At 40.3% G+C, this 26494-nt stretch overlaps 2 protein-coding genes across 2 annotated transcripts in view; both read right to left on the bottom strand.

Moving 5' to 3' along the window:
• Positions 1–3571, bottom strand: part of LOC114560825 (COUP transcription factor 2) — a 5658-nt gene extending 2087 nt beyond the window's left edge. The window contains exons 1-2 of the mRNA XM_028586477.1: positions 2913–3571; positions 1073–1597 (exon numbers count right to left, since the gene is read on the bottom strand). Coding sequence (XP_028442278.1) covers positions 1073–1597; positions 2913–3411 — 1024 coding nt within the window. The 5' untranslated portion in view covers positions 3412–3571. The remainder of the gene's footprint in view (positions 1–1072; positions 1598–2912) is intronic.
• A 15615-nt stretch (positions 3572–19186) lies between these two features.
• The window catches only part of LOC114556906 (solute carrier organic anion transporter family member 3A1), a 40363-nt gene continuing 33055 nt past the window's right edge, over positions 19187–26494 (bottom strand). Inside the window, exons 4-10 of the mRNA XM_028580037.1 lie at positions 25943–26212; positions 25614–25778; positions 25236–25434; positions 24101–24236; positions 23701–23873; positions 21964–22028; positions 19187–21689 (exon numbers count right to left, since the gene is read on the bottom strand). Coding sequence (XP_028435838.1) covers positions 21313–21689; positions 21964–22028; positions 23701–23873; positions 24101–24236; positions 25236–25434; positions 25614–25778; positions 25943–26212 — 1385 coding nt within the window. The 3' untranslated portion in view covers positions 19187–21312. The remainder of the gene's footprint in view (positions 21690–21963; positions 22029–23700; positions 23874–24100; positions 24237–25235; positions 25435–25613; positions 25779–25942; positions 26213–26494) is intronic.

Here is a 26494-nt window from a genome sequence, read left to right as displayed (position 1 = left end):
AAAATGTAAAGCCTACATTTAAACTCTGGTTAATTTAACAGCTTCATATTTGGGATTTAAAATAATTAAATAATAACAAAAGGGTTAATAAGATAACACAGATGATGCTACTTTACTTGGCTTATAATTTTTTGTGAAGCAACAATGGAATCGAATATTACAAATGTTAATGTTAATGTTAAACGCTCAAAAAGCTCAGCCCTGTTTTCATTCGTTTGATTACTGTATGATTAATGCAACATGTTTGATATTTTAGGGGCTGCCGGCATGTGATGCAGTTTAAATCTAATAAATAATAATTATACATTTCATAATACTGAAACTATATTATTTTCTTACAGGTCATATAAGGTCACCGTACATAGTCAGTAGGAAAGGAATTATATAAGTTTTATAAAGAGAAGACTTTTCTAAATATATTTATTTTAAAAAAAAATTCTATCTTTCTCTTTAGGCTTTTTTTGGCTTTATAATGATTCTGGAGGTCAGAGTTCTGATCAAATTGAAATTCGAAAATAAATAAATACCCTAAAAGTGCATCTAATATTTTTTTTTTTTTTTTTTTTTGAGTAAAATGAGGTAGACCATAAGCGAACCCTTAGCCTACTCTAGCTTGACCTGGAACAGGACCTTAACGCCCGCGCGTTTTACCAAAGTACTAATCCTAATGCTCCGAAACAGGGCATCCATTATTTTCCTAGAAAACGACCCATTTCTGTGAAAGTATAGATGTTTATAACCAGCTTTAATTTCCATAATGTTCAGACCGTCATCACCAAATTTATATTAGCCTATATAGGCCTATTACTTTTACACAACAAAAATACAATAAAATAATTAAATAAAAATGGTCATTGTTCAACCAGCGTTATTCGTTGCATGCACGATGCAGTACAGTGAATTTTTTTTTTAATTTATTATTATTTGTTTAAAATTGTGCTTTTTTTGGACTGGATATCATTTTATGTATACACCACTGGCCACACTTCCGCGTACTAAGATGGTGTCTTTTGCTAAAAACCCATTTGAGCCCTCCAGGGCTCCATGTACGAGGCAGAGGGAGTGAGTTTACCTGTGGTGAACAGCACGATGGCCTTGATGCAGCTGTACTCTGCTGAATCCACGTGCAGCACCTTGAGCTTCTCCACCTGCTCCTGGAAGACCCGGATGTGGTCCATGAAGGCCACCACCCGGTCCGCGGACATCGGGGAGGCATGGAGGCCGGCTGCGGCCAGCAGCGGGGCGACGTGGACGGGCATGGAGCACTGGGCGGCGTTCAGGACGAACAGTTCGCTCCAGGTGAGGCGGAGCAGGGCCACCTGGTCCGTTACCTGCAGGTCCGGGAAGAAAGGGATGTTGCGGGCCCATTCCACGGCGCTGAAGAGCATCCGGGCCGCTAGCTCGCAGATGTTCTCGATGCCCATGATATTGTTGCTCTGCAGGCACTGAGTGCCGAACCTGGAGGTCGGGTAAGGCTCGGCCCGCAGCAGGAGAGAGATGTATCCCGATAGATAGGAATGACACTGGAGAGGGTCTCCGTTTGTCAGAGCAAACTGGCCGTGATAAGACTGGGTCGGAAGTCTGCCTCTCTGGACAGCTGGAGAGAAACACATTATAGACAGTCATGTTAAATCAAGATAGCACACAGAAAAACAGCTGAATGCACAACGAGTCTTTTAAAGCGAAATGTCAATTATAACAACAGAACAGCGTATACACACGCACACGCACACACACACACACACACACACACACACCTATAGTCTCTTAGCCATTGGAATGCATTTCCGCGGCCTATTGAAGCCTATGGTGGACAAGCTCTTCACAAATGGACATGAATAAGTGTTTTAGACAGCTCTCCTGGAAAGTAGCCTATGTCACATTTAGTTCGGTTTTCGGAACCGAATTTCTTGGCCATAACCTGTGATAATGTGGCGCGATATTTTCAACGTTTTCTGTGGTTCTGTCAAGGGTCTCATTTCATTTCAAATTATTTAATTTTAAGGCCCAAACTGTCACCTTTGCGCCTTGAGCTACTTTCTGGCGAGCAACTTTGCCATACCAACTTTGATAGTAGCCTATTCTACGTGGCCTGTGTTTTGTTCTGTCATTTTTGGTGGTGAGGGTTAAGAAGAAAGGCTAAATTTCATTCAAATTTACAGTAAAAATGTTCACTCTCTTATATGGTACTCATTTAATTTGGAAGCAGTAGCCTAGTAGGCTTAGTAGGCTACGTGGGCCTGTACGAGCATCATCTCTCTCTCTCTCTCTCACACACACACACACACACACACACACACACACACACACACACACACACACACAGGATTACATAATCTACCAAAAACACCATGCACTTGAAGGCTACAAATTAAACGAAAAAAAACATTAAAATGTAGCGAAAATTCTGTCAAATTTAAACATGTGACATTTAAAGCAGCTTCGGGCTATTTGAGTCCCACAACGGCCATGTAGGAAGGATATAGAGCGAGCGCATAGCAACATATAGCCTAAACATGCTACAAGATGCTAGCTGTAACACTAATCCATGTAACACCACAGGCTAGACAGTTATTGGGCATATGTAGCATAGAGAGCAGTATCTGCGAAAAATAGTATAATATGATTAGAATATGAATGGGCAGAAAAAATATCTCGACAATATTACGGAGTAGACAAAGGCAACACACATGGCTTTGTCCAGGAATAAGTAGACACTAGCTATACAAATGTCGAATGCACAAGATTTATAGCAGTTTATAGGACAAACGTGGTCAAAGAAAAATAATGTCGAGAAATAGGCCTACAGTAGAGAGTATGATGTGAAAGCAAACAGTGTCCTGGGCCGTGTAGTGCTGGATGATACGATGTGATAATACCGAGAGCAACAACAGGAGGACGCCTGCCCGTACCTTCCCTCCTCATGCCGACTTTGAGGCATTTCTTGAGGCGACAGTACTGGCACTGGTTGCGGTGGTGCTGGTCAACGGGACAGTTCCTGTTGGCCCTGCAGGTGTAGGACAGGTTTCTCCTGACGCTGCGTTTAAAGAAGCTCTTACATCCTTCACATGTGAACTGTCCGTAGTGCTTCCCGCTGGATTTATCCCCGCACACGATGCACTCGATCTGCTGGCTCTGCTGTTTGTCCATGGACGAGGAAGAGGACGAGGAAGAGGAGGTGTTGTTGTTATTGATGGTGGTGCTCGTGGTGGTGCTGCTGGATGGATTGGGCGGCGGTGCGCCCGGGGGTGCTGCTGCTGCCGCCGACGGTATTTCCAGAGAAGACGCCGGGTTCATGTGTCCCGTCAGCTCCCCAGACAGAGACAGAGGTGCGACCTGGGACACCGATGAGGAGAGGGTCCCCTGAGTGTCCCCGACGCCCTCGGGGTTTCTCCACGCCACCATAGCCATATCGATAGTCTCCAAAACTTTGAGCGCCCAACTTTCCTATTTGTCCGCGATAATTAACACACTATTTGTCTGCATGTATTGCTAACACATTCAAGAAAACTGCGGCATTGTTTGACAAAATCGAATACGTTAGGCTACGCATGAAAATATGACTAGAACTCATAAGATAACGGCAATTTATGCTAAATATAACGCGCGACTTCACGTGAAGAATGGTCCCCCAGAAATAGCTTCGGCGCGGTGGAAATCCAAAAAAGAAAGATTCATTCAGACCGACATAATGCATAACATCCACAGAAAGGGAACAATAAATACCGACAACACTGAGCCCAAATCCACGGAGGAATGCAACGTTATCCTCAAAAATATATACAATCGGATCCTTTCTGTCCTGCATGTGTGTCCAGCTTTAAACAGAACACGATCAGATCCTTCATCAGGGATGGACCAGGCTTTCCAGACGCTCCCTGCTCTCCCAATCAGTCAGAAGTTAGGCTACATTAAAAAGACAACAGAGGGAACAGAGAGAGAGAGAGAGAGAGAGAGAGAGAGAGAGACACAAACACACCGAGAGAGGAGGTGATGGATGATGATTTTGATGATGCTTTGCTCTGGGACGGAGGAGAGTGGTGCGTCCACACGTCACGGTCTGTGACGTCTGTGTTTGGGGCGGGGTTACCGCGAGGAGGAGCTGATCTGGGGTCAGCAGCGGGCTCCAGTTGGAGTTCTGTTGATACACAATGTTGAGTGTGGTGTGCGTGTGTGTCCTTAGCTTCCCTTACCCCCCTGGTCTTTTTTGGTTGTCTCTCTCTCTCTCTCTCTCTCTCTCTCTCTCTCTCTCTCTCTCTCTCTCTCTCTCTCTCTCTGTGTGTGTGTGTGTGTGTGTGTGTGTGTGTGTGTGTGTGTGTGCGCGTGTGTGTGTCCAATATTTATGATTCTGTCAGACCATATAGCCTACTTTGAAATGCAACGCAGGGCCATACTTTAGCTCACACTATTATTTAGTCTCACATGAGGAGTGCAACAGACACAGAAGCAGCAGATCCTTACTGCAGTAATTTGATGCCACCTAGTGTCATCAGTAAATTGCACAGGAAACTACCTTATTCTATAGGATGCACTTACATGGTGTGAGGGACCAAGCTGTAAAGGCACATGGACTATAAACTTTCCTTAACATTAACCAAAACAGAATTACTTAATATAATGTTAATCAAGCAACAAATAATCTAAAGAAAGAATAAAGCTCCCCCATGACACAGCGAGCAGTGGTAGTGCACAATTAGGCCACCTCCCCTATAAAACAGCTGTTCTCCAGGTGCCAACCTTTTGCCTGGCGGACTGCCCTGGACATCTCTGACTGTGGACCTGAGCTCAAACCTGAGCTGAACAGGTGAGCTCAAAAGAAATAGTGGTTATAAGAAAGAAACAGACAAAACAAAAGTAACTAAATGTGTGCGCTACAAAAAGATACCTTGTATTGTCAACTACATAAAGTATTTATGTGAAACAAAACCATGTGTCCTGTAAATGACTTGCAATTAATACATGAATGAAACAAAAGCATGAATGTATAATGTGTCAGGGAAATGATATGAGCCAATCTTTAAGAAAACATAATCCAAAGAAAATAAATGTGAGTGCAAGAGGTTACTACTTTTAAGATGGCTGTGTGGACATGGCCGTGGCCATCACACACGGCTTGAGGAGATACATCTACTAAATTCCTAATGAACTGTCCTCAACATGCATTTTATTTGAAGTGTTCATCAGACATATCCCCTCCCCCCACCCAGCTCTGCTGCAGTATATCAACCCTGACTGTCATTTTATACATCGTCCACTCTCTGATTTTGTATGTAAAATATCTTATTTAACGATGTGTAGATGAAAAAGCTTTAGGTTTACACTACTTATTTACAATTTGACCAAAAAAGAGAAAACTTCTACAATAAGATATTGTGTTATTGTTTTCCATCCCTGCCCTTACTAGAGAATGCACAGATTTTGATAATCCCCAAATATACACTTGTCAAACACAAAAAGACTAAAGAAAATAATAAAAAATAATCTGTTTTGCATATATCCACGTGTCATACAATCAATATGAAATCTTAATATTAGGCTACCATCAACAATATATAGATACAGATTAAATACATAAACTAAATGCACTTCCATTTCAATACTGTCACATAGACCAGTGGTTCTCAAACTTTTTTCAATAATGTACCCCCTTTTACCCCCCCAACCAACACAAAACATTCTGGGTAGAAAAAACAAGCCTAGTTTTATAAAGAGCACTGCACCATCAATGTCTAATTTACTAAACAATATTTTAACTGAAACACACTTCAATGCTACATTCCAAATGTTTAAAACCACTAAAGTCATTCTTAATTATGGTGTATGATTATTTTAGGAATTATTCATAACCCTATTTTTAAATAAGAAAGAAATCTCCCGTACCCCCTGAAGTACTCCAAAGTGCCACTACCCCCTACCCAAACAATGTTCCTGTTTAAGATGTAATACTCATGTATTTGTCCCACTAATGATCTCATCCTAATCAGTAACTAATATCTTATAATATATTGTTTTAAAGATAATAAAGACAATAAAACGCACTAACTTACAGATGCAAAATGTCACAAAGTATGATTGCACCTAGAAATTCAACACTTTTTCGCATTAAGGTCATAATGTACAGTGTTGTCCTGTTGTCCCTGTGCCATCTGTGTCTCCACATACGGTGCTACTTTTAGCTCCTGATGTTTCTGCACCATTGTCACTAAGACTGACTCCTGACCATTTCTTTATATTCCGAGATTAAATTATCTTGATGCTCTTGGAAGCAAGTCATCTACATGTGAAAATGTCTGCATGGCTCATGCTCCATGAGTCCCAGGGCTGAGTGTGCTGTCACGTTCTTCCACACGGCCAGCTTTGCAGTCATCCAGTGACTGCTCACACACAACAAGCTCTGCTCTGCCGGCTAACAAAACACACGGCTGAGTCCAAGACCAATCAACAGTGGAAGGTCAAGGCTAAAGTGTTTACCACACTGGATGGGGGTGATGCATTCCTCCACGTTTAATTCACTGAACTCTCCACTCCCCGTGCTATCCAGTGACAAGTCCAGTTAACATTAATCACAGATTTGGGAATTTAAAGATAATAAATCCCCCCTGCATTTTGTGATCTGGTGCCCTTTAAGACTTATCACATACAGAGAGCTGAAAGCTAGCTAATTGGAGACAAACTGAGGGAGAGTATGGACGGTCTCCAAGAGAGACCTGCTGTGTGTGCAAAACCACCACGATGTGACTGTTTAAAGCACAGTCGGGGGCAGCGGCTGGCTTGCAAAAGTTTTTTAGGCTTCAAGGTGGCTATATAAACCTATATTGTTGAATTACACTGCCCTGCTAAGCTCTTTACCCCCTCTTACCAACTAATTGCTAATCTGTTAAATCCCCCAAGTGTTTAACATTAGGACATACAGTACCAGCACGATAGGTCTGCTTAATAAGGTGGGAGAGATGGGCCAATGACAGCCTCTGTGCTCGTCCACTAGAGAAATCCTAAAGAGGACGCACGCATGCATATATTACGGGCTTCTAGGGAAATGTAGTAGTCTTCTAGGTATTTAGAGTCAATAGGTGTAGTGTAAGCTCATTATGTTAGTGAGATAAACGGTTGTGATCTAAAAGTACACTGTAGCCTCTCTCATATCCTCCGACAATGTCTCCTGCTGGTCTTTTGGCAAAGCCTCAGTGAGATCCAAGAATGTCACGACCCGGCCTGTAGGCCACAGCAAAGTAAAGAAAACACATGGTTGTATGAGAAACTCAAATGTGGAATGGTTATTAATTGTAGTGTTTGTTAGTGGATGGGTAAATATACTGGGTTGTATAATGTAAAACAATTAACCAGAACAAAACCAAACCAAACATAACATAGGTGAAGTGCATGGAAGTGGGAGAGTGACGGCATGACCAAAATACATCCCCATGTTAAGAGGGGTTGTTTAGTTGAATACGTTAGTCTAGTCTGCCTGACTCATTGGTCCAACTGACTGAGATTTGTTCAAATTAGAATCTATGGCCCCTACCATGGCTCTGAAATATCAGTAGCCTAACTGTGCTGTGGATTGATCCATGGCGCTGTCTGTGGTGCTGAAGTAGCAGACAGATTTGTAATTGCACTTTTTCACTAAGTCCTGTCCTTCTGTCAGTTTCCTCTTGGATCTATAATATTCTCTTAACTATTTAGCTATACAGAATTTAAAAAGTCGTTAATGGGGCGGTTCGCTAGTCGCCGTTAAAATTAAAAAAGGGGCTGTACTAAAATCAGCGTGCTGGGATTACCTCCACATGGCTCTCGCATACTTTTTCTTCAATACGTGAAATACCTACATTTATTCACGGCAACATGCACTAACATGCACGTGCGGACGGACCGGCTATCAAAACAAAGAACAGAGAAGTTCGGATTACGACACACACAGAGGGAGAGTGACTTCATTTTCTGCTCAGGACGCCATTACTCCACATATCTTTACATAGCAAACAGTTTGCTGCTATATCTGTATGTTCTGAATGTCAAGAACATCCCTTTTAAACAAAATATCATTTGAAAAGGAACAATTACAGTGATATGTGTTTCAGTGTTAGGAGACTATTATCTTCTCATGTTAAAAAATCTTACAGTGGATGCTGTACAGTAAACAGAGCCGGTAGGTCATCTCGTTGCTGCTAACCTTGGCAGCTATTGAAACAAAGCTGAAACCTCTTAGGCTGCTCAGTGGGGTCAAATCCAAGGCAGAACACAACAATAACTTGTCAGTTAGATTAGCGCACCTCGGCCACTGCCTCACCTGTGATCACTTGACCATCTTTCATCTTTCATTAGCCCCCAGCCTGCTGACCTCTGACCCCTCCAGGGCCACTGCTTGTCCACCATGAGGTGAATCACATGCTTGAGAGGCACATTGTGCTACAGGTCAGTGTCCAATGATAACGCAACATCAACAGCCGTCCCAGTTGTGAACAGAGTCATGCTGGTGAAGTGCAGAGATCCTCATTAGGACTTGTACAAAGCCCTACTTAACTTTTGACCTTACTCAGACCAGAACTCGTTATCTGGCACAAGAGTAACATAGCTGAGTAAATGATCAAAATACATACAACTCAGCTTTGAACTGAGGCACACTCTGAACAGTGAAATAAAGCAGCATTGTTTTTAAATGACAGACTATTGCTGCCTTCTGTCTCTAATGAAGCAGCATTAGTACAATAATTTACACGTTGTTCTAGAGTGTTGCATGCACAAAAACAATACTTGCTACTATAAACTGTGAATGATGATTGTATTTATAAATACAAAGAAAAGTAAAAATGCAACTTGTTCTGTAGTGTGTACTAATTTGTGCTCTTTTACTGACTTTTACCAGATTTAAATGAGGAGACTGCACCTTTCCTTAGGGTATAGGTGGAATACAAATTAGCTGGTCTTTTTATTGTTACTTTGAGCATCACCATTCGCAGTTTACACAGCAAGGTAATTTCGCTTTTGATGCATCAATTATTGTCTTTATTACCTCAGAGAAAATGTATACCACTAAGTTTATAGTTGCTTTACAATTATGTGAACAAGTATCTGCTATTAAATTCAAATTATTAGCTAGCATTAGCTTGCCAGCTTATATTACTGTAGATGTGGATGAAATGTTGCCATAACTAAGTAGTTTAGTAGCTTAGCTTTGCTTAGCTCTGTATCTTAGTATCTAAGTAGCACCACTTAGACAGACAGACTCAAGCAGGATAGATAATTTGAAGATAGAAATGACAAACGTTAAATTATGCTGGTGCCAAATTTAAATAATTATTTTTAGAAGAGAGAGATGAAGAGTGGAGGTTCCAGTGACTGGTGCATCTAAGGGTTAATGGAGTGTTTCAAAAATTACTAGTTTCATTTCGCAAGTGCGTTTTCTTGGTCTGGTTGGTGAGCAGCAGTGACACTCTCAAAGTATGACTAGGAAGAGGACAGTATTTGGTGCTTCCTGGAAGTTTCCTCGTCCTTGATGTGTTGGTCTGTGGCCACTGCAGGGAGGTGATGCTGTGACGTTGTGATGTACTGGATGTTACACTGGTTCAGACGGCTGTGTGAAGGCCAGGAGGGACTCGGACAGTTGGAGGCTTCTCTGAATGACACCGAAACTAAAAACAAATCAAGAGTTTTTCTTGGTGCTTTGCTTTTCAAGGTTAGGTGGCATAAATGGCTGCAATTCAGAGAGACTGACCCTTTGCATCTGTCTGCATTTTTTTTTAAAACAGTTAGTTTCCCAAGAGGGTGGGAGGCAGGTTGCATTGTCCTTTAAAACAGTCATTGTGCATGGTAAATTGGAATATAATGGTTTTCATTTGGCATTTAAAGGATGGAATGGTGAGATTTTGCAACCACTTTTCTCTGCACCACCCTCTTAGCACTGTGCTTCCCCATTTTCACAGGCAAAAACACAACAAAGCCCCCCCCCCCCTCACTTTTCTACTACAGGACCCAAGTCATTCAAAGCAAAGACTCTTCTTTTGTCCTTCACAGCGGCACATTTCCTCAGACTGAGAACATCGTTCATGTATTTGTATCTATTCATAGAGGCCAGATTCATCATTCCAATTTGTCAAGTTGCTGCAGTGCTGAGTTAATTATGTGCAGGAGAGCCAGAAAAAGAGGACAGCCTTGTGTTTAGACTCATCTGAGGTTTCCCTGCCTCACCTCGGCTCCAAACGAGCAGCCAAAGCTTCACCGGGGCTCCAGGAGCTGCTTGGCACCATGGGTAATTAGTGTGATGAATGCTTTAGCGGGAACAAATAGTGGCAGTCGCCTGTCTCGCTCATCATGTGGCTGCGCTGTCGTAGCTCTGGGGCTGTGGGCTCATCAGCGTAATGGATGATTCTGCAACAGGGCCATCCCTCAACCAACAGCGCCACTACTACTGAGCAGGAAACACTCAGTTTTACAGTTTTTCTTTCGTGCTTGAAACAGGGATTCTTACTTTCCTGAAGGCATCTCTGCCATTTATGGATGTCAAGTTCATGTTTGGAAGGTTACTGACAACCAATAACAGTTTAGTCTGGAAATATGTAATCAAGAAAGTCATTTTTTAAGTCATCAAAATCAGGAAATGCAACGGGATGATGTGAGATATTACTATAAACACATTTTTGTGATTTTATTTTTCTACACAGCCTCTCAGGACTTCATATATGGATATGCAAACATCTTCATACTAATCCTCTGTGGGATTGTTTTCCATGCCTGGGGTGTAGAGCCATCGCTGCTGAAATGATGGATCACATTATTAGATTAGAGCAGAGCAAGGACAGTCAGCAGCTGGATTTGCAATTCACAGCCTCTTTTGTATCTAGATCTTCTCTGCATGAAAGGGATAATTGGGCCGTTGTCACTGAGTCAGAGATAGTTTTTTTTTTTAACAATGCAGGGAACCTTGCAATAAATCAGGTCAGCTGTCGGAGCCATGTCACATGACAAGGCATTAGTAAAATATGCAGAATAATCATTTTATACACAATGTAAAGAGGAATACATCATCAATTATTTGCAGCAGGGCAAGTTATAGATATCTTCCAACAAATGAAGGGTATATGGTGATTTTGTCTTGTGGATGAACCATGAAGGTCTGGCTCTTTGAGCTGTCATTTCAGTACCAGCTAATAGCCTGTGCTTACTCCGTACCTTGACTTTAGAACCCACTATGACAGTGAATAATATGCGGCACATAAGGCGGAATTCTCCACCATGTCATCCATGTAGCGGAAGTTGAATAGGTTGACTGACACAGACAGGTAATCCATAAGTTCAGTGAATTGTTTGCTGAACCAGACGCACAGCTAACAGAGCGTGAAAGACAGGCGAGGTCGTGGAAAGGTTACTTTGGGGTCCAGGAGGTGAGACTTTGGGGATGCGGACACGTCAGTTCAGCAGAGTCCTCGGGTCAATGTGAAGACAAGTGGAAGACACATTTATCTGCCAGCACGCAGAGAGCATGCACAAGTTCAGGCTTTCGTCATGAAGTCCCAAGTCATTGAGTCAATAGCCAAGGAACATGACACAACCTCTCACAGTCACTCGGCATCAAGCGGAACAGGGAATGGCATGCTTTCCATTTCACTGCACCGTGGCCCTGGCAAGACCCCGTCTGCACTCGAGAAACAGGAGAGCTCACAGCCCCGGCTCTCGCATAAAAGCAACGCTGCGACCTGGCCCCGAACACGTTCATCGCTTCCTCAAAGCCGCGATACAAGGTGATCCACCGGTCAATCCATAACCCTGGTTATTATCTCCAACGGCTGCCGTAGCGCGGCAGGGAGGCCCGGGGATAACCACAGGGCTTGGATGACATGAAATTAGATCATGGCAAAGCTCATGCACATTTCAATTAAACTGATGTCAGGATTTATCTTCTTTGTATTTAGACGAGAGAATAAAATGTGACTTTTCACCTTATCTGCCCAAGCGTTCACCAAGTGAATACAGCCCTTTATCACAAGCACGGCTCTGCAGGTCATACATCAAACCGCATCATATTGTCTGGGCATGGGAAAAAAACATAGTACATACAGACATACTATGACGTTTTTTTTGACATACTAGACTTTTTATCCCTTTGTATCCCCAGTCCAGACAGGTTAACTTATGTGAGGAGTTTGCATGTTCTTCCAGACTTTTGTTGACGTACTATACTGACTTTTTTCATATTATACTACTACTTTTTTCGACATACTATACTATGCTTTTTTATAATTTTACTCAACATACTATGACTTTTTTTACCTCTTGTTTCGACATACTATACTATGACTGTTTTTAACCTGTTTTAGTTGCTGCTGTGATAGCTCAGAGGTTTACACTCCTGCAAATAGGGTTCTCATTCTGTCTGTTGGTTCGATCCCCAGTCCAGACTGGATACTTCTGTGAAGAGTATGTTCTTCCAGACTTTCGTTGATGTACTATACTGACTGTTTTCGACATACTATACGATGGCTATTTGATCTTTTTTTTTTTTTTTTTTTTTTTTTAAACATACTATGACTTTTTTAATCACTTTTTTTGACATGCAATATTATGACTTTTTTGACATTCTATACTACGACTTTTTAATTACCTTTTTTTGACATACTATACTATGACTTTTTTTATACATACTATACTATAACTGTTTTCTACCAACATTAGTTGCTACTATGATAGCTCAGTCGTTTCCACTCCTGCAAAAATGTGTCTCACCCTCACCTATGGTCTGCTTTTTGTGACAAGTTTGCATGTTCTTCCAGACTTTTGTTGACATACTACAATGAGTTTTTTCGACACGCTATACTATGACTTTTTTTGACATGACTTTTTTATCAGTTTTTTCGACATACTATGCTATGAGTGTTTTCAACCCATTTGTGTTTACTTCTGTTGTGACGGTTCAGTGGTTTCCACTCCTGCATTTAGGTTTATTATTCTGTCTCTTGGTTCAATCCCCAGTCCAGACAGGGTAGTTTTGTGAAGAGTTTGCATGTTCTTCCAGACTTTTGTTGACATACTACAGAGTTTTTTTCGACATATTATACTATTACTTTTTCGACATACTATAACATGACTTTTTATAAATTTTTTCAACATACTATACTATGACTTTTTTGTCACTTGTTTTGACATACAGTGCTATGACTGTTTCAAACACTATCATTTTATTCGACATACAATTTATTTATCATTTTGGCATACTGTAATTTTGTACTTGTACTTTTTTGCGACATGCTATATTATGACTTTTAATGACTTTTTTTACCTCTTGTTTTGACATACTGTGCTATGACTATGACTGCTATGTTTTCTACCAGTGTTAGTTACTGCTATGATAGATCAGTGGTTTCCACTCCTGCGAGTAGGTTTCTCAAACTGACTCTCGCTTTGATACCCAGTCCAGGCTAGTTAGTTTTGTGAGGACCATGTTCTTCCAGACTTTCATTGACGTACTATACTGACTTTTTTCATATTATTGTAATGAAGGTGCTCTTCATCACTAATATTTTAGCATTAGTAGCACACTGTAGCTCATTAGGTTACAGGTAAATAAAAGGAGGCACAAGTTTTAAATGTTTATTGGAAAATATTAACAGTCATGTTTTGTGAAGGTTGCAGCTGGTGGTGATTGGAGGCCAGCCCTGTCAAGAGAAACACATGTGCTCAGTTTGCTAGTTGGGTTACCTAAACATGTGCAGTATGGTAGTTGCCTGATTAATTGAATGCAGGTTAACTGTTGCTGTTTGTACAATAGAAAGTTGGTGTTCAAGTAACTCACCTCTGTTGTGTCTCCTCTCCAGAGTCCTCAGGCTAAAAGAGTCCCCAGCGTATCGAGCCCCAGTTTAAAGGTTCCGGGAGATACCATGTTTCAGGTGGCGGAGGGGTGTTGGAGTACTTTAATTGACTGTACTTGCTAAACTATGTGTGATTGTATTAGGTAACAAATGCAAGTAAATTGAGATAAGAGTAGATTAGTCAAAATGTGTTTGATTTGGTTGTTGTTTTGTGTATAAGTGTTTGAATTGAGTATATTTCAGACTTACCTGGCACTATGGGAGGGTCGATAAGATCAGTGGCAGGCTATAAAACGCTGCCAGTTTACCATCTAGCACGGCTGCTGTCTGGACCACATGTTGCCTGTGGTACTCAGTTTTGTTGGATGCGCTCATGGCTTCCAAGTTATGTGTTAATTGCTGGGGAAATAAACACCTGTTGATCTGCACCGTACCTCTGCCTTAAGTCTCCTGCTGTCATTATCCAACCGCTATGCGGCCATTCTAACAATTATTCTACTACTTTTTTCGACATACTATACTATGACTATTTTTGACATGCTATACTATGACATTTATGACTTTTTTGACATTCTATACTATGACTTTTTAATCACTTTTTTCGACATACTATGCTATGACTGTTTTCAACCCAGTTTTTTTAATAAAAGTTTTATTAAATCATATTTTATTCAACATACTATACAAGACTTTTTATCACTTGTTTCGACCTACTATATTATGAGTGTTTTAAACATCTTTTAGTTACTGCTGTGATGGCTTAGTGGTTTCCACTCCTGTAAATAGATGGCATTTCTGTGAGGAGTTTGCATGTTCTTACAGACTTTTTTCTGACTTTTTTCGACATATTATGCTATTAATGTTTTCGACATAGAATACTATGACTTTTTCATCACTTTTTTCAGCATACTAGTATGACTGTTTTCAACATACTTAATTTACTGCCATGAGGGATCAGTGGTTTCCATCCATCCATCCATCTTCGTCCGCTTATCCGGTGTCGGGTCGCGGGGGGAGCAGCTCCAGCAGGAGACCCCAATCTTCCCTTTCCCGAGCAACATTAACCAGCTCCGACTGGGGGATCCCGAGGCGTTCCCAGGCCAGGTTGGAGATTGGAGGAGTGGTTTCCATTTCTGCAAATAGGTATGCACACTCTGGCCCTCGGTTCAATCCTTAGTCCAGAAGGGCTCTTTTTGGACAAATTATACTATTACTTTTTTCGACATACCATACTATGACTTTTTATCATTTTATTCGACATACTATACTATGACTTTTGATCATTTTATTCGACATACTATACTATGACTTTTTTTTCAATACACTATACTATGACTACTTTTGACATACTATACTATGCCTGTTTTCAACATAATCTATTGACTGCCTTGATTTGTCAGTGGTTTCCACTCCTGCAAATACATATGCACATTCTGCCCCTTGGTTCTATCCCTAGTCCAGGCTGGCTATTTTCCATATACTATACAATTTTTTTTATCATTTTATTCAACAGCTTATACTATGACTTTTTTATCCTTTTTCTGGACATGCTATACTATGACTTTTTGACATACTACTTCTTAATAAAAGCTTTTAAATAACAGGGGAGAATTTGTGAAGAATTTATAGTAAATTAACTTACACTTGCTACTTTGACTGCTTAGGCTCACGTGGTGATCTGTCTACACAGTGCTGTGGAGAAAGGTCTTGCAATGCTATACGCAGATTAATTCTGCTGACCCATAGTCTATATCCTTGACGTTCCACTTCCGGGACTGCTTCGTTGCCGCCGGTAAATCAGATCTCTGCAGGGTAAATCCAGACAGCTAGCTAGACTATCTGTCTGATGTGAGTTTTCTGTTGCACGACTAAAACTACTTTTGAACGTACACATGTTCCACCAAAACAAGTTCCTTCCTGAGTCTATTTAGCAGAGGCTCTGTGGCTCCGTCCGGAGCTTAGCACCCCCCATGACGATTGTGATTGGTTTAAAGAAATGCCAATAAACCAGAGCATGCTTTTCCAACAATCCCGGTCAGACCCTCCCCTGCAGCGCTGTGGAGGACGGTCTGGCAAAGCCAGACTAGCTCAAAACAAATACAGCCTCAAAGAGCCACGAGCATGGCTGCAGACTCTTGTTCTGCACAACTAACTATTTTGGTGTGTAAACATCTTGTTAAGAATGTTTCTGTCTGGTTTAACAGTGCAAGTGTTAGATGGATGAACAGTAAATGTGATTCTAGCATATTAAATTATGTAAACTGATATTTAAATGGTGGGAAAACCATCTCACAGTGACAGTGAGATCTGAGTAACCACAAAATAATCATCATCATCATCATCATCCTAACAATAACAGATAGTTGTTAGGCAGAAAGTGTCATATTAAAAACAAAAATAGTATATTTAATGTATTTACAATAAACATACAATCATGTAATCTTTTCCAAGAAATATACAGAACAAAAAGCTTTTAAATATAAATTCATATATTCTAAAGGGGGAAAAAAGAAAAAAAATCCAAAGAAGCAATAGAGCATATCTAAAAATCTTTAGTGATGCTTTGAAAATATGTGACATTTTCTTATTTCAATGTCCTTTTCTTTTCCAAGGCCCCCTGCAAAGAGTCATGAAATCCACCCACTGAATACCACCCACAACATAAGCAAACACATCACTCTGAAACCACATGGTTAGCACATGGTTTCACTATAATCAAAGGCAACATGCTGCCTAAAGGCTCAAAGCAAAGGATTATCTATCTGCATACGAAGAGTTTGCTCCCAAAATAACATCCATCGTTTACAAAAAGTGACTATCGTAAGAAATAATTAATAGCAACAAAAACACATTATGGGCCTATTTACAGGATAACTGTCCACTGATGACAAAATGTATTGAATGATAAACCTCAGGACATTTTTCTTTGCCCAGAAATGTCTTATTTTGGCAGTAAACTCTTCATATGTCCATACTTCTGTCACTAAAGATCCGCTATAAAAGTCAACCTGCTGTTACCACAAGGCAAGGTCATCAAAAGAGAATAATGAGAAAAATAGGATGTAAAAAAACATTTATGCTCCAAAGTTATTTTCTCATCACAAGGCAAAACAGTCCTGTCGCCGCAGGTGAATACAAGGTCAAGCAAGCGCTGTCACACTTGCCAGTGCATCAGACAGACCTAGAATATGTCGTCTTCTTCTTTGTGAGTGTTGAATGATACAGTGTGCGGGTTGATATGGCACAACATCAGAGAAAGTCTCAAAGTAGAGCTTAATATCCAGGCACAGGTGCAGGACAGCTATCAGTGAAGTTTGGCTGATTTTCTACAGTCAACCTTATCTACTGTACAATGTCAGGCTATAGCTTAACATTGGTGCCACTTATTTCAAGCAAAGTATTGTTTTTATTTGGACCAAAGCAACACACAGTTATCAGCTTCGCCACTGATGGAAAGAGAGATTAATCTAAATTAGACAATACCTTCACTAGTAGAAAAGTCCTACATATTAACAGTTATTACATCCTAAATAATAGGCCGACTGTTTTCTAGACCCATATACAATATTTTATAGGCAATATGTTTTTGGGACACTTTTTGTATGATATGGTGAAAGTAAGTGGGATATCACGGAAAGGCTACATACAGCTGGAGGATCTGCTCTGAGCTCCAGCGCGGTGAGACAAAGTTCTCTGCAGAACATTACAGAACACTTCTATGGTGTCACTTTGGCACTTGTATGGCACTAATATGTACAGAGGAGTCAGCACTATAACACACTGGACATTACAGATATCAAAGACAGTGCCACCTGTTGGGGGTTACTGAAGAGAATATGGTTGCTAGCTGGTAATGTTAGTTAACACCCTCCTCCCCATCAGAAGCTTCCCTTTTTTTTTTTTTGTTTGTACATCTTAGCATAATGTCCGGCTGTCCTGAATGTTCTGCTAGGAGCCAATCTTCCCATCAGGGACAGTCAAGTTTTGAGCTTGTTTCAAATTAAAAAAAATCTTCTACTTTAAAAACTTTCACTGCTGTGCTAAAAATCTGTATTTATCCTCTCTTAGTTCGCATTAAACCGAGACATTAGTCTGCTCCGGCATGGCTCTCTGTTATTTGTAGGTTCATTGTTGATCTCCAACATTCTCTTTTCCCCCTTTGATATCTTATAGTTTTTGTTCACTGAAGTGCCAAACTAAATACATCATATGAGTAGTGTGGATCCAAGATAATTTCCACCATTTGCAAAACAGTTTTTTCTGATAAACCTTGAGCGGCAGCATAAAAAGAGACTGAATCAGGGAACTTTAACTTTAAAAGAACAGTTCAACATTTTAGGAAATATGCTTATTTGCTTTTTTTGCAGAGAGTCAGATAAGAAGATTGATTCCACTCATGTCTGTAGGGTACAACCAGGAGCTGGTTAGCTTAGCTTAGCACAAATATAGAAAATGAGGGGAACCGTTAGCCTAACTCTGGAAATAAAATCTGCCTAGCAGTATCTCTTAAACTAATCTATTAACACCTTATATCTAATATGTTTAAACCATCCAAAAACCAGAAGTATAACTGACATGTTTCACTGTGACGGAGGGGTTATGTGCACGACTATTCCTTGGCGGTGTGCAGTGACTTCCTGGAGTCTTGTCACCGCTGTGAAGTTGCCAGGCAACCCATCAAAGGCAACAACTTGTTTTTACAGTTTTGTATGGATTGAAAAAAAAAATTAGCTTTAGGTTGGTAGGTGGATTTTTTAAACTTTTGGACAAAGCCAGGCTAGCACGTTGCCCCTATTTCCAGTGTTTAAGCTAAGCCGGTACTAGCTCTAGCTTCATATTTACCGTACAAATATGAGAGTGATATCGATCTTCTTGTTTAATTCTCGGCAAGAAAGTAAAAAAGCTTTTTTTTTTTTTTTTTTTTTTTTTTTTTTTTTAAAAATGTTAGAATACTCCTTTAACCCCCACCTCCAAACATCAAAGGGATGATATCTAGACTATTGCGATGGTGAGTGGCTGGACAAAGGTCCATATTTTTGATGCAAAACATATTAAATACTTACAAAGTAAGCCAGGAAAAACAATATATTCTCTATATAAACTGGATATGTCAGAAATCAGAATCCCATAGAATTCCTAAAAACAAAATTACCATTCGAAAAAAACCAATCTGTTTTTAGACAATCACTGCAGTGTGAGTGATTATGAGTCATCTGAGGTTTGCTAAAAACTTTCAACATCACAATGCAGTATGCATTATAAAGCTTTTCCATGGTCTTAGATATAATTTAGAGGCCATTGAAGTTAAATGTGTATTTAACCATTACCATGGCCACCAAACCACAGAGTCTGTGCAGCTTAGTGACATACTAAATATATATATTTTTTATCATTGCATGCATTATCAGCATGCTTTTAAATTAACTAATTCTGGCTGGACACTGTGCGTCATGCTATGCTGTGTCTGCTGACAGCTAGCCTACCACAATCATCATGTCTCAGTGCCTTGACTTGGCATTCTACTTAAATGCCTTCACACTCTGTACGCTCATGTGAGCTTTGCTGCTGTTACTGATTGTATTGTTGAAGGCCTCCTCCCCCACAGCCTCCACCAGCTTTGGCCCTACTACATACATGTACCCTGGAGAGTCTTATTTGCAATATTCCCTGCTTGTTATTTATCATGTTGCTGTGTATTCCATGCATTACTGCTGCAGGGGCATCCCCTAGGAGTAGAATTACACCACCAAGTCAAACTGTAATTCTCTCTCCATTTGTCATTGACATGAGTGTTCCTGGCAGAATTATAATGGTGAAATGGTCAAATCAGTAGATAGAGAGATAGTCATGTAACCGAAATGTCACAGGTTCAGTTACTGAATCAGCTCATGTACTGTAGGTATTGTCCAACTATTCATAGGTGGGCCACCAAAGTCCTTTATCCTCTCTCATGGTCCGTTGCTTTTTAGATCATCAGCTAAACCCCTATAAGGACTTTTTATTTTTTTTATATTTACTTTTGAAACTTGCACCTACATTTTAAAAATGCCAAAGAGTAAAGACTTAATTTCAACAAAATGGTGTGACGTGTAAAAAAAAGAAGAAAAAAAACCATTCTGTGACTCTGAAACAGAAAATTTGTCTCAGAATCTTGTCCAGCATTCATAGCAAAACTCCACACTATGACACCGTAAAGGGATAATTATAACATACTGGCTCAACTCTCCTCTAACTTCAACAAATGTCCTAAACTGACCTCTAGAACAAGAACGGGCAAATTACATTGAAAGCTTTTGAAAAAGACTATGTTCCTTATTTTTCTTTTTTTAATCTGAATAATATGTGCAACTCAAACTGAAGAGTTTGCTTCCAAAATGGAATATCCACCCTTTGAGGCACAGTGACCTCTACTCTAGCAAAATGACTGGTGACAAAAAAAGGGAGTTTCTGTAACAGTATTGTTGTAATCTTCACTTTTCAGAAGATATTAAACAATAAACGCACAAATATGATTTCTTTTCAAAACTACAGCTTCCATCAAATGTCCACTGCTAACTGTATTAAGATGAAAGAGAAATGCAGGCATTGTGTAATGGGTTAGAAATTAATTGGGGTCCATATTTTGTCTATGCTTATTTTAAATTTGGACTCTGATGCTCAGAGGCTTTAACGATTAGCCATGAAATAGGGCCGCCTCGAGTCGAGACCTCTCTGGTGTTGATGTAATATGTTACTAGGATTATGGCTCTTCCTGTACTCCTACTTCTTGTTGTTGCTGATTTGTTGGTTTGCCTTTGCTTCTTGTGTGATGTGCCTCTGTAGTCAATGCATATCTGGTTTTTCCTATTCGTTATGTTAAACTTTTAAAACTTTTAACGAATTGATTGAGGGAACACACAAGTCTATTAATAAGTCTGTAGTTGTATGTTCTGTTTGTTTGGAGAAGTACTCCAACCATGGGCTAAAATATGCATCAGTTATTACAAACAACTATGATAACTGTCATCCTTTCTATCTGGCATCTGGACCTGAGAAGCACTTCCTTCTAAAAAAAAAACATAAACTGTCTAATAAAGCTAATGAATAACCAAAATGTCAGATTTCTGCTTCTCACAGAGCTCTGGTCTAGCTGGTCTCTAACTAATCTAAATCTAATATGACGGCAATTTGAACTGAACTGTTAATGAAGTTAAACTAAAGAAGATCATTTCAGGGGCGTCATTCCATGTCGTTTCTTTCCTCGTGTTTGCTGTCAATCTCTATTCTGCTGTCAAATTAAGGAAATGTCAAAAAACAAAAGAACAACTGTATTTTAGTAAAAAAGTGCAATGTGGATATAGAACATTTTGAGAAACATCTCTTCAGTTTTTTCATTATGTCTGATGTTTTATGTGAGAAGAAGATAAGACCCTTACTGAGAACATTCTTCTACACTGATACGACACCCAAGGAATATCAGATCAGTTGCACATTTACAGCCTCAGCTCCAGTCTGCAGTGCCAGCAGACAGCCACTATAAAACTGACTCCATGTTGTCACACATCTCTTGGTCCTCCAGGTTGTATATGAACTTTGTCCTGTTGGCTGGGTTCTGGGTGATCTCCTTGCCCAAATTGTCCAGAGTCACATTGGAGGCGAAGAGTTCAGTGGGTGTGAGGTAACCCTCGCTGTTCTTGATGTATTTCCTGTAGTTCTTTCTCAAACACTGCCACGTGGTTGTGTACAGGACAAAGGCCGAGGACTTGAGGACGATGGCTATGCTGACGTACAGATGCCTGTAGGCCACGTTGTCATACAGCATGCAGGCTCCCTTCTCGCCGCAGACAGAGCTCCAGAACAGACAGGTGGAGTCAATGCCCATGCCGAAGATCAGAGGTGGAGGGATGAAGCCTGGAACAGGAGAGGATTGTGGACAGACAGCGGGTCAGAAGTTCAAAAAACATACCAGTTTGAATTTTCTTTATATCCGCACAGACAGACAGATGAGTTCTGTTTCAACCAAGGTGAAAAAATGCTCTGAGATTTACATCGCAGAGCAAAACTACAGGTGACAGTGGACATGTCATAAACACAGCAGTGTGTGATTTAGTACAGAATGTGTAACAATACATAAATGCATGACAGTTACTGTAAGGATTGGAAGTAATTTTATAAAATGTCTTACCTATCAGTCTCAGGAGCAGGAACAGAACTCCAAGGGCATAAGATTTCAGCTCTGGACTCACAGTTCTGAAAACAAAGACAGAATTGGCATAAAAGCTTTGTACTTGTGAGCTAAATACTCAAATCCGGCCAGTTGCCGGTTCATTTTGATTTATAAAAAACTTGGACTGATTTAGGTAACTTGGGCCATCAACTCTTTAAGTTACAATAACATTGTTCACACCAAAGCAGCTATTGCTGTGATCTAGGAATATGGCGACAACAACAAAGTTTGAAATCAGACAGATTGGAAACAATCCAACAGTTTAGACTTCTAACACTTTATTTGGAGGTAAAAATAAAGCAGAGCCAGGTTTCCTCGTTTCCAGTCTCATGCTAAGCTAAGCTTACCGGCAGTTGACTGTAGCTTTATATTTACCATACACACAAGAGTGGTATTGATCTTCTAATCTATCTCTTGGCAAGAAAGCAAATCAGAATCAGTATCAGAATAAGATTTGCCTTGGAGTCTGGTGCATTCAATAAACATATTAAGAGAAAATATAAATAAAAGAAAAGTAGCAGCAGTCAATAACATAAATATAGAATACAAAATTACAATAAAAATATGAAAGAAATGCTATAATATAACTGTTTTTGAATGGCAAGAATATGTGTTAATTTCCCAAATTGCTAAACTATTTTTAAAAACAGGAATAATCCTCTGATTGTTCGTGTTTTTCCCCTAGCTGCCTTATTTTAAATTTATTTAGTTTTTTTAGCAATGTCGCCATGTTACCAGATCATGGAAATAACAATGTTATTCTATCTGTAATAATGATGTATATCTATTGACATATGGCCACAAGTATGAAAATAAGCCCCAAGTTGTAATAAACCAGAAATGTAAACTTTACTATATATATATATATATACAGATATGCATAATTTACTTTATGTTGTAGTGATATAGTTAGGAGAATATTACAGATAGTACAGACAAATAAATAGATAGAATAGGAAAAAGTCACAATTACAAATCTGTCTGCTACTTCAGCACCACAGACAGCGCCATGGATTTATTAATACACAGCACAGTTAGGCTATTGATATTTCAGAGCCATTGTCGGGGCCATAGATTCTAACTTGCACAAACCTCAGTCAGATAAAGGATCAATGAGTCAGGCAGACTAGACTAACATATTCAACTAAACAACCCCCCTGCCCCTGCACTCTCTCTGCTACTAGGGCAGTGGTTCCCAAACTCTTTCAGCAGGCCCTCCTTTTTGTAGATAAAGATTTATAGTTATTGATGCATTGATGTGTACATCACTTTAACGTTGCAGCTGGTAAAGAGATGGGGGCTCATTTGAATTGCTTTATACACTGCTGGGTTAATCTTAATATATGATAACATATCATAATCTATAAACTGAGTTATATTTTACATTAAGAATCTGAATCTTCAAAGTAACTAGTAACTAAAGTTATCAAATAAATGTAGTGGAGTAATAAGTTAAATATTGACTCCAAAATATAGTGGAATATAAGTATGAAGTAGCATAAAATTACTCAAGTAAAGTACATGTACCTCAAAATTGTACTCAAGTACAGTGCAGTAGTACAGTAAGTGTACTTAGTTACATTCCACCACTGTCTGTACCACAGATGACTCATGAATGAGTTTGCCTTTAAGCAGCTATACATGTCAACAGCCCCCTCTTGTGGGCGGTCTGTGTATAGCAACAGGTCTCCTTACCTGATAAGGATGATGACAGAGGGTGTCTGGGCCATAGCTCCGATCATGCTGCACACACAGATAACACAAAGGAAAGTGAGGAAGGCCTGCTGACAGCCTGGACTGGGACACTTCCCTGGTAAAGCCACCGCATCTTCACTGGTGCTGGATATACACGTGCAACCGGTCAGGTTCTAACACAAAGACAAAGAAATGAGAACAAAATGTTGGTATCCCCCTGTAAAAATTGAGATCTAAAGCAGAACTGCTCTACTCTATGTATGTATGTATGTATGTATGTATGTATGTATGTATGTATGTATGTATGTGCTTCTTGTCTCTGTCATTTAGTTCAAACTCTCCGGTGTCCAATGTCAACATGATAGAGCTCATTTCAGTCAGTGTTGACCTCTTCACTCACTGGTTTGGTGCAGCCAGCGAAGCAGGCTGAGAGGTAGGTGATTCCATTGGAACCACAGACAGGGCTCACTGATGCTGTGTAGCAGTTACAGTTATTGATGCACGCTGACTCAGGTCGCTGCCAGGAAAGCAACGTCCTATGGAGGAGGTCCAAGTTCATGTTAGGGAACATACATATGTACGACGTTCACATCAAGTGGAAACAACCACAGGAACTATAGTGACAATCATATACATAGTTTTGTCCTTCTCACTTTTGTATCACTTACATTCATTTTTAAATAGTAAATCAGCACTTGATTATATCGGACACTCCATGGGCTGAGCATTCTACCATTGCACACTAACACCTATTTCTTCTCCAATCACGGCCATTCAAATCAATGCTTGATATTCCACCACCCGCGTCACGGCGTGTCCCAGAAGCCTGCGAGAAGCGTCTCTCCGCTCCGATACGTCTTTCAAGCACGGCGCGGGGTGTTCAAACAGCCGGGCAGGAAGTGAAATAGCAAGAGCATCCAGTTAATTTACCAAAAGACACCCCTAATATTGTATACGTCTCCTCAACAACACCATGGACGATGAGAGATTCATCTCGGAGGTGTAAAAAAACTCCGGGTTACGGCACAAAGTAACCAGAGATGTAAACGCAAATATTTCTGAGAGCTGTCAAATGCATAACACTAGAATTACAATATACCTTAAGGTTTCAACCCATGAAGTGCAGTGCAGAAACACTCTGAATGCCTGTTATCTGTCATTTTAAACATCAAATTTAAGATTGCTGATATTTTACTGTTAATGCACAATTATTGTGAGGCGATCCATAAATCAGCAACAAAACCTCCCAGTTTGATCATTTTGTCTCTCATAGTGACAAGAATGGTAGTTTTTGGCTATTTCACAGTCTCTTACACAAGACTTGAATTCTGTATTAATACACAAGGTATTAATGTAAACAGAAATGGTATCAACGCTAATAGCTTTATAGTTATATCTAAACAAAAAAGGTTGCAATCCATTGCATTATTTTAGAATTTTAGCATTTATTTAGCATCTAGCATGTCTGAAGTGCAAGTCATGCGTAAATAGAATATTTTTTTTGAAAAAATGTATCAGTAGGTTTCCCTGCTTACTCGTTGCCATAGGCTACAGTAACACCGGCGACAGGTCCAGTGTCACAGCCCAAGAAGAGGAAAGAGACGTAGCATGCAGTGGACACCAGGTTGACCATCATGGCCATGCGGACAGCGCCCAGAGCTGACAGGTTCAGCTTCTTCACCAGCAGCCCCCCCAGGAAGATACCCAGACAGGCACAGGGGATGGCTGTCATACCTGGGGAGGAAAAGACAAGGTTATGTTCAATATTTCCAAAGTCGTTTACTGGGATTGTGCTTAGTAATGGTCTCTGCGCTGCACAAATGTGGTCATTATATTCCATTTTTTTTGTTTGATTGTAAAACAGAACAGAACAATAAAGGTTTGCCACTAGGACAAGATTATGATCCGCCTACCTAGCAGCTGATTGGCTGAGGAGGTGGTAAGGTTGAACTGCTGCTCCAGGTATTTTCCCAAGAAGGCAGCAAAGCCAGCAACCACAGCAATCTCCATGCAGGCTGCAAGCGTGATGCAGCTGAACACCGGATTAGAGAGAAGGTGCCGGGTTACCCTGGGGATTACTGGGTCAATTGAGAAGAAAAGGGAGAAAAGAGACAGGAAGGACAGAGAAAATGATCATTTCGAAGACTTTTCATTATCCAAATCTAATGTTATATTTTGAAATTTCCCACTTCTCTTCAACCTTTTTTCCTCAGTCCCTCCTCCCCTCCGTGCTTCTCCTTACCTCTCAGATGCTCACAAACTGAGAGTCCGCTGTTTATATCAAAGCCATGAATGGCCCCGTTGGGTTTAGAGCCCTGGTACTCCATGGTCAGGGAAGAAGGCAGCATGGCCTGCTCACTCTCCCCTCCACCGTCCATGTCCTGCTCGTCCAGCGCCTGCGGGAAGCCGAACATGAAGAGAGCCGACAGGAAGAGTAAGGCACCACAAAGGAGGAAGCCAGCCCACCACGCCCCAATCCAGCGAGGGTCATCTGGGGTGATGTCCAGTTTACCTGGACAAGAGGTAGGGAAATTTACCACAATGGATGGATGTTGAATGATGTCATAAGAGGAAATTTCATAGATCAATTTGAAGAAATTGAAATTTGTTAATTCTTTCTTAAAGGTCCCATGACATTGTGCTCTTTGGATGCTTTTATATAGACCTTAGTGGTCCCCTAATACTGTATCTGAAGTCTCTTTTATATAGACCTTAGTGGTCCCCTAATACTGTATCTGAAGTCTCTTTTATATAGACCTTAGTGGTCCCCTAATACTGTATCTGAAGTCTCTTT

Source organism: Perca flavescens, chromosome 1 (assembly GCF_004354835.1).
Source record: "Perca flavescens isolate YP-PL-M2 chromosome 1, PFLA_1.0, whole genome shotgun sequence".
In the NCBI taxonomy this organism is placed as follows: domain Eukaryota; kingdom Metazoa; phylum Chordata; class Actinopteri; order Perciformes; family Percidae; genus Perca; species Perca flavescens.
The sequence above is the reverse complement of the archived record's forward strand: the minus strand, read 5'-3'. Positions and strand labels throughout refer to the sequence as shown.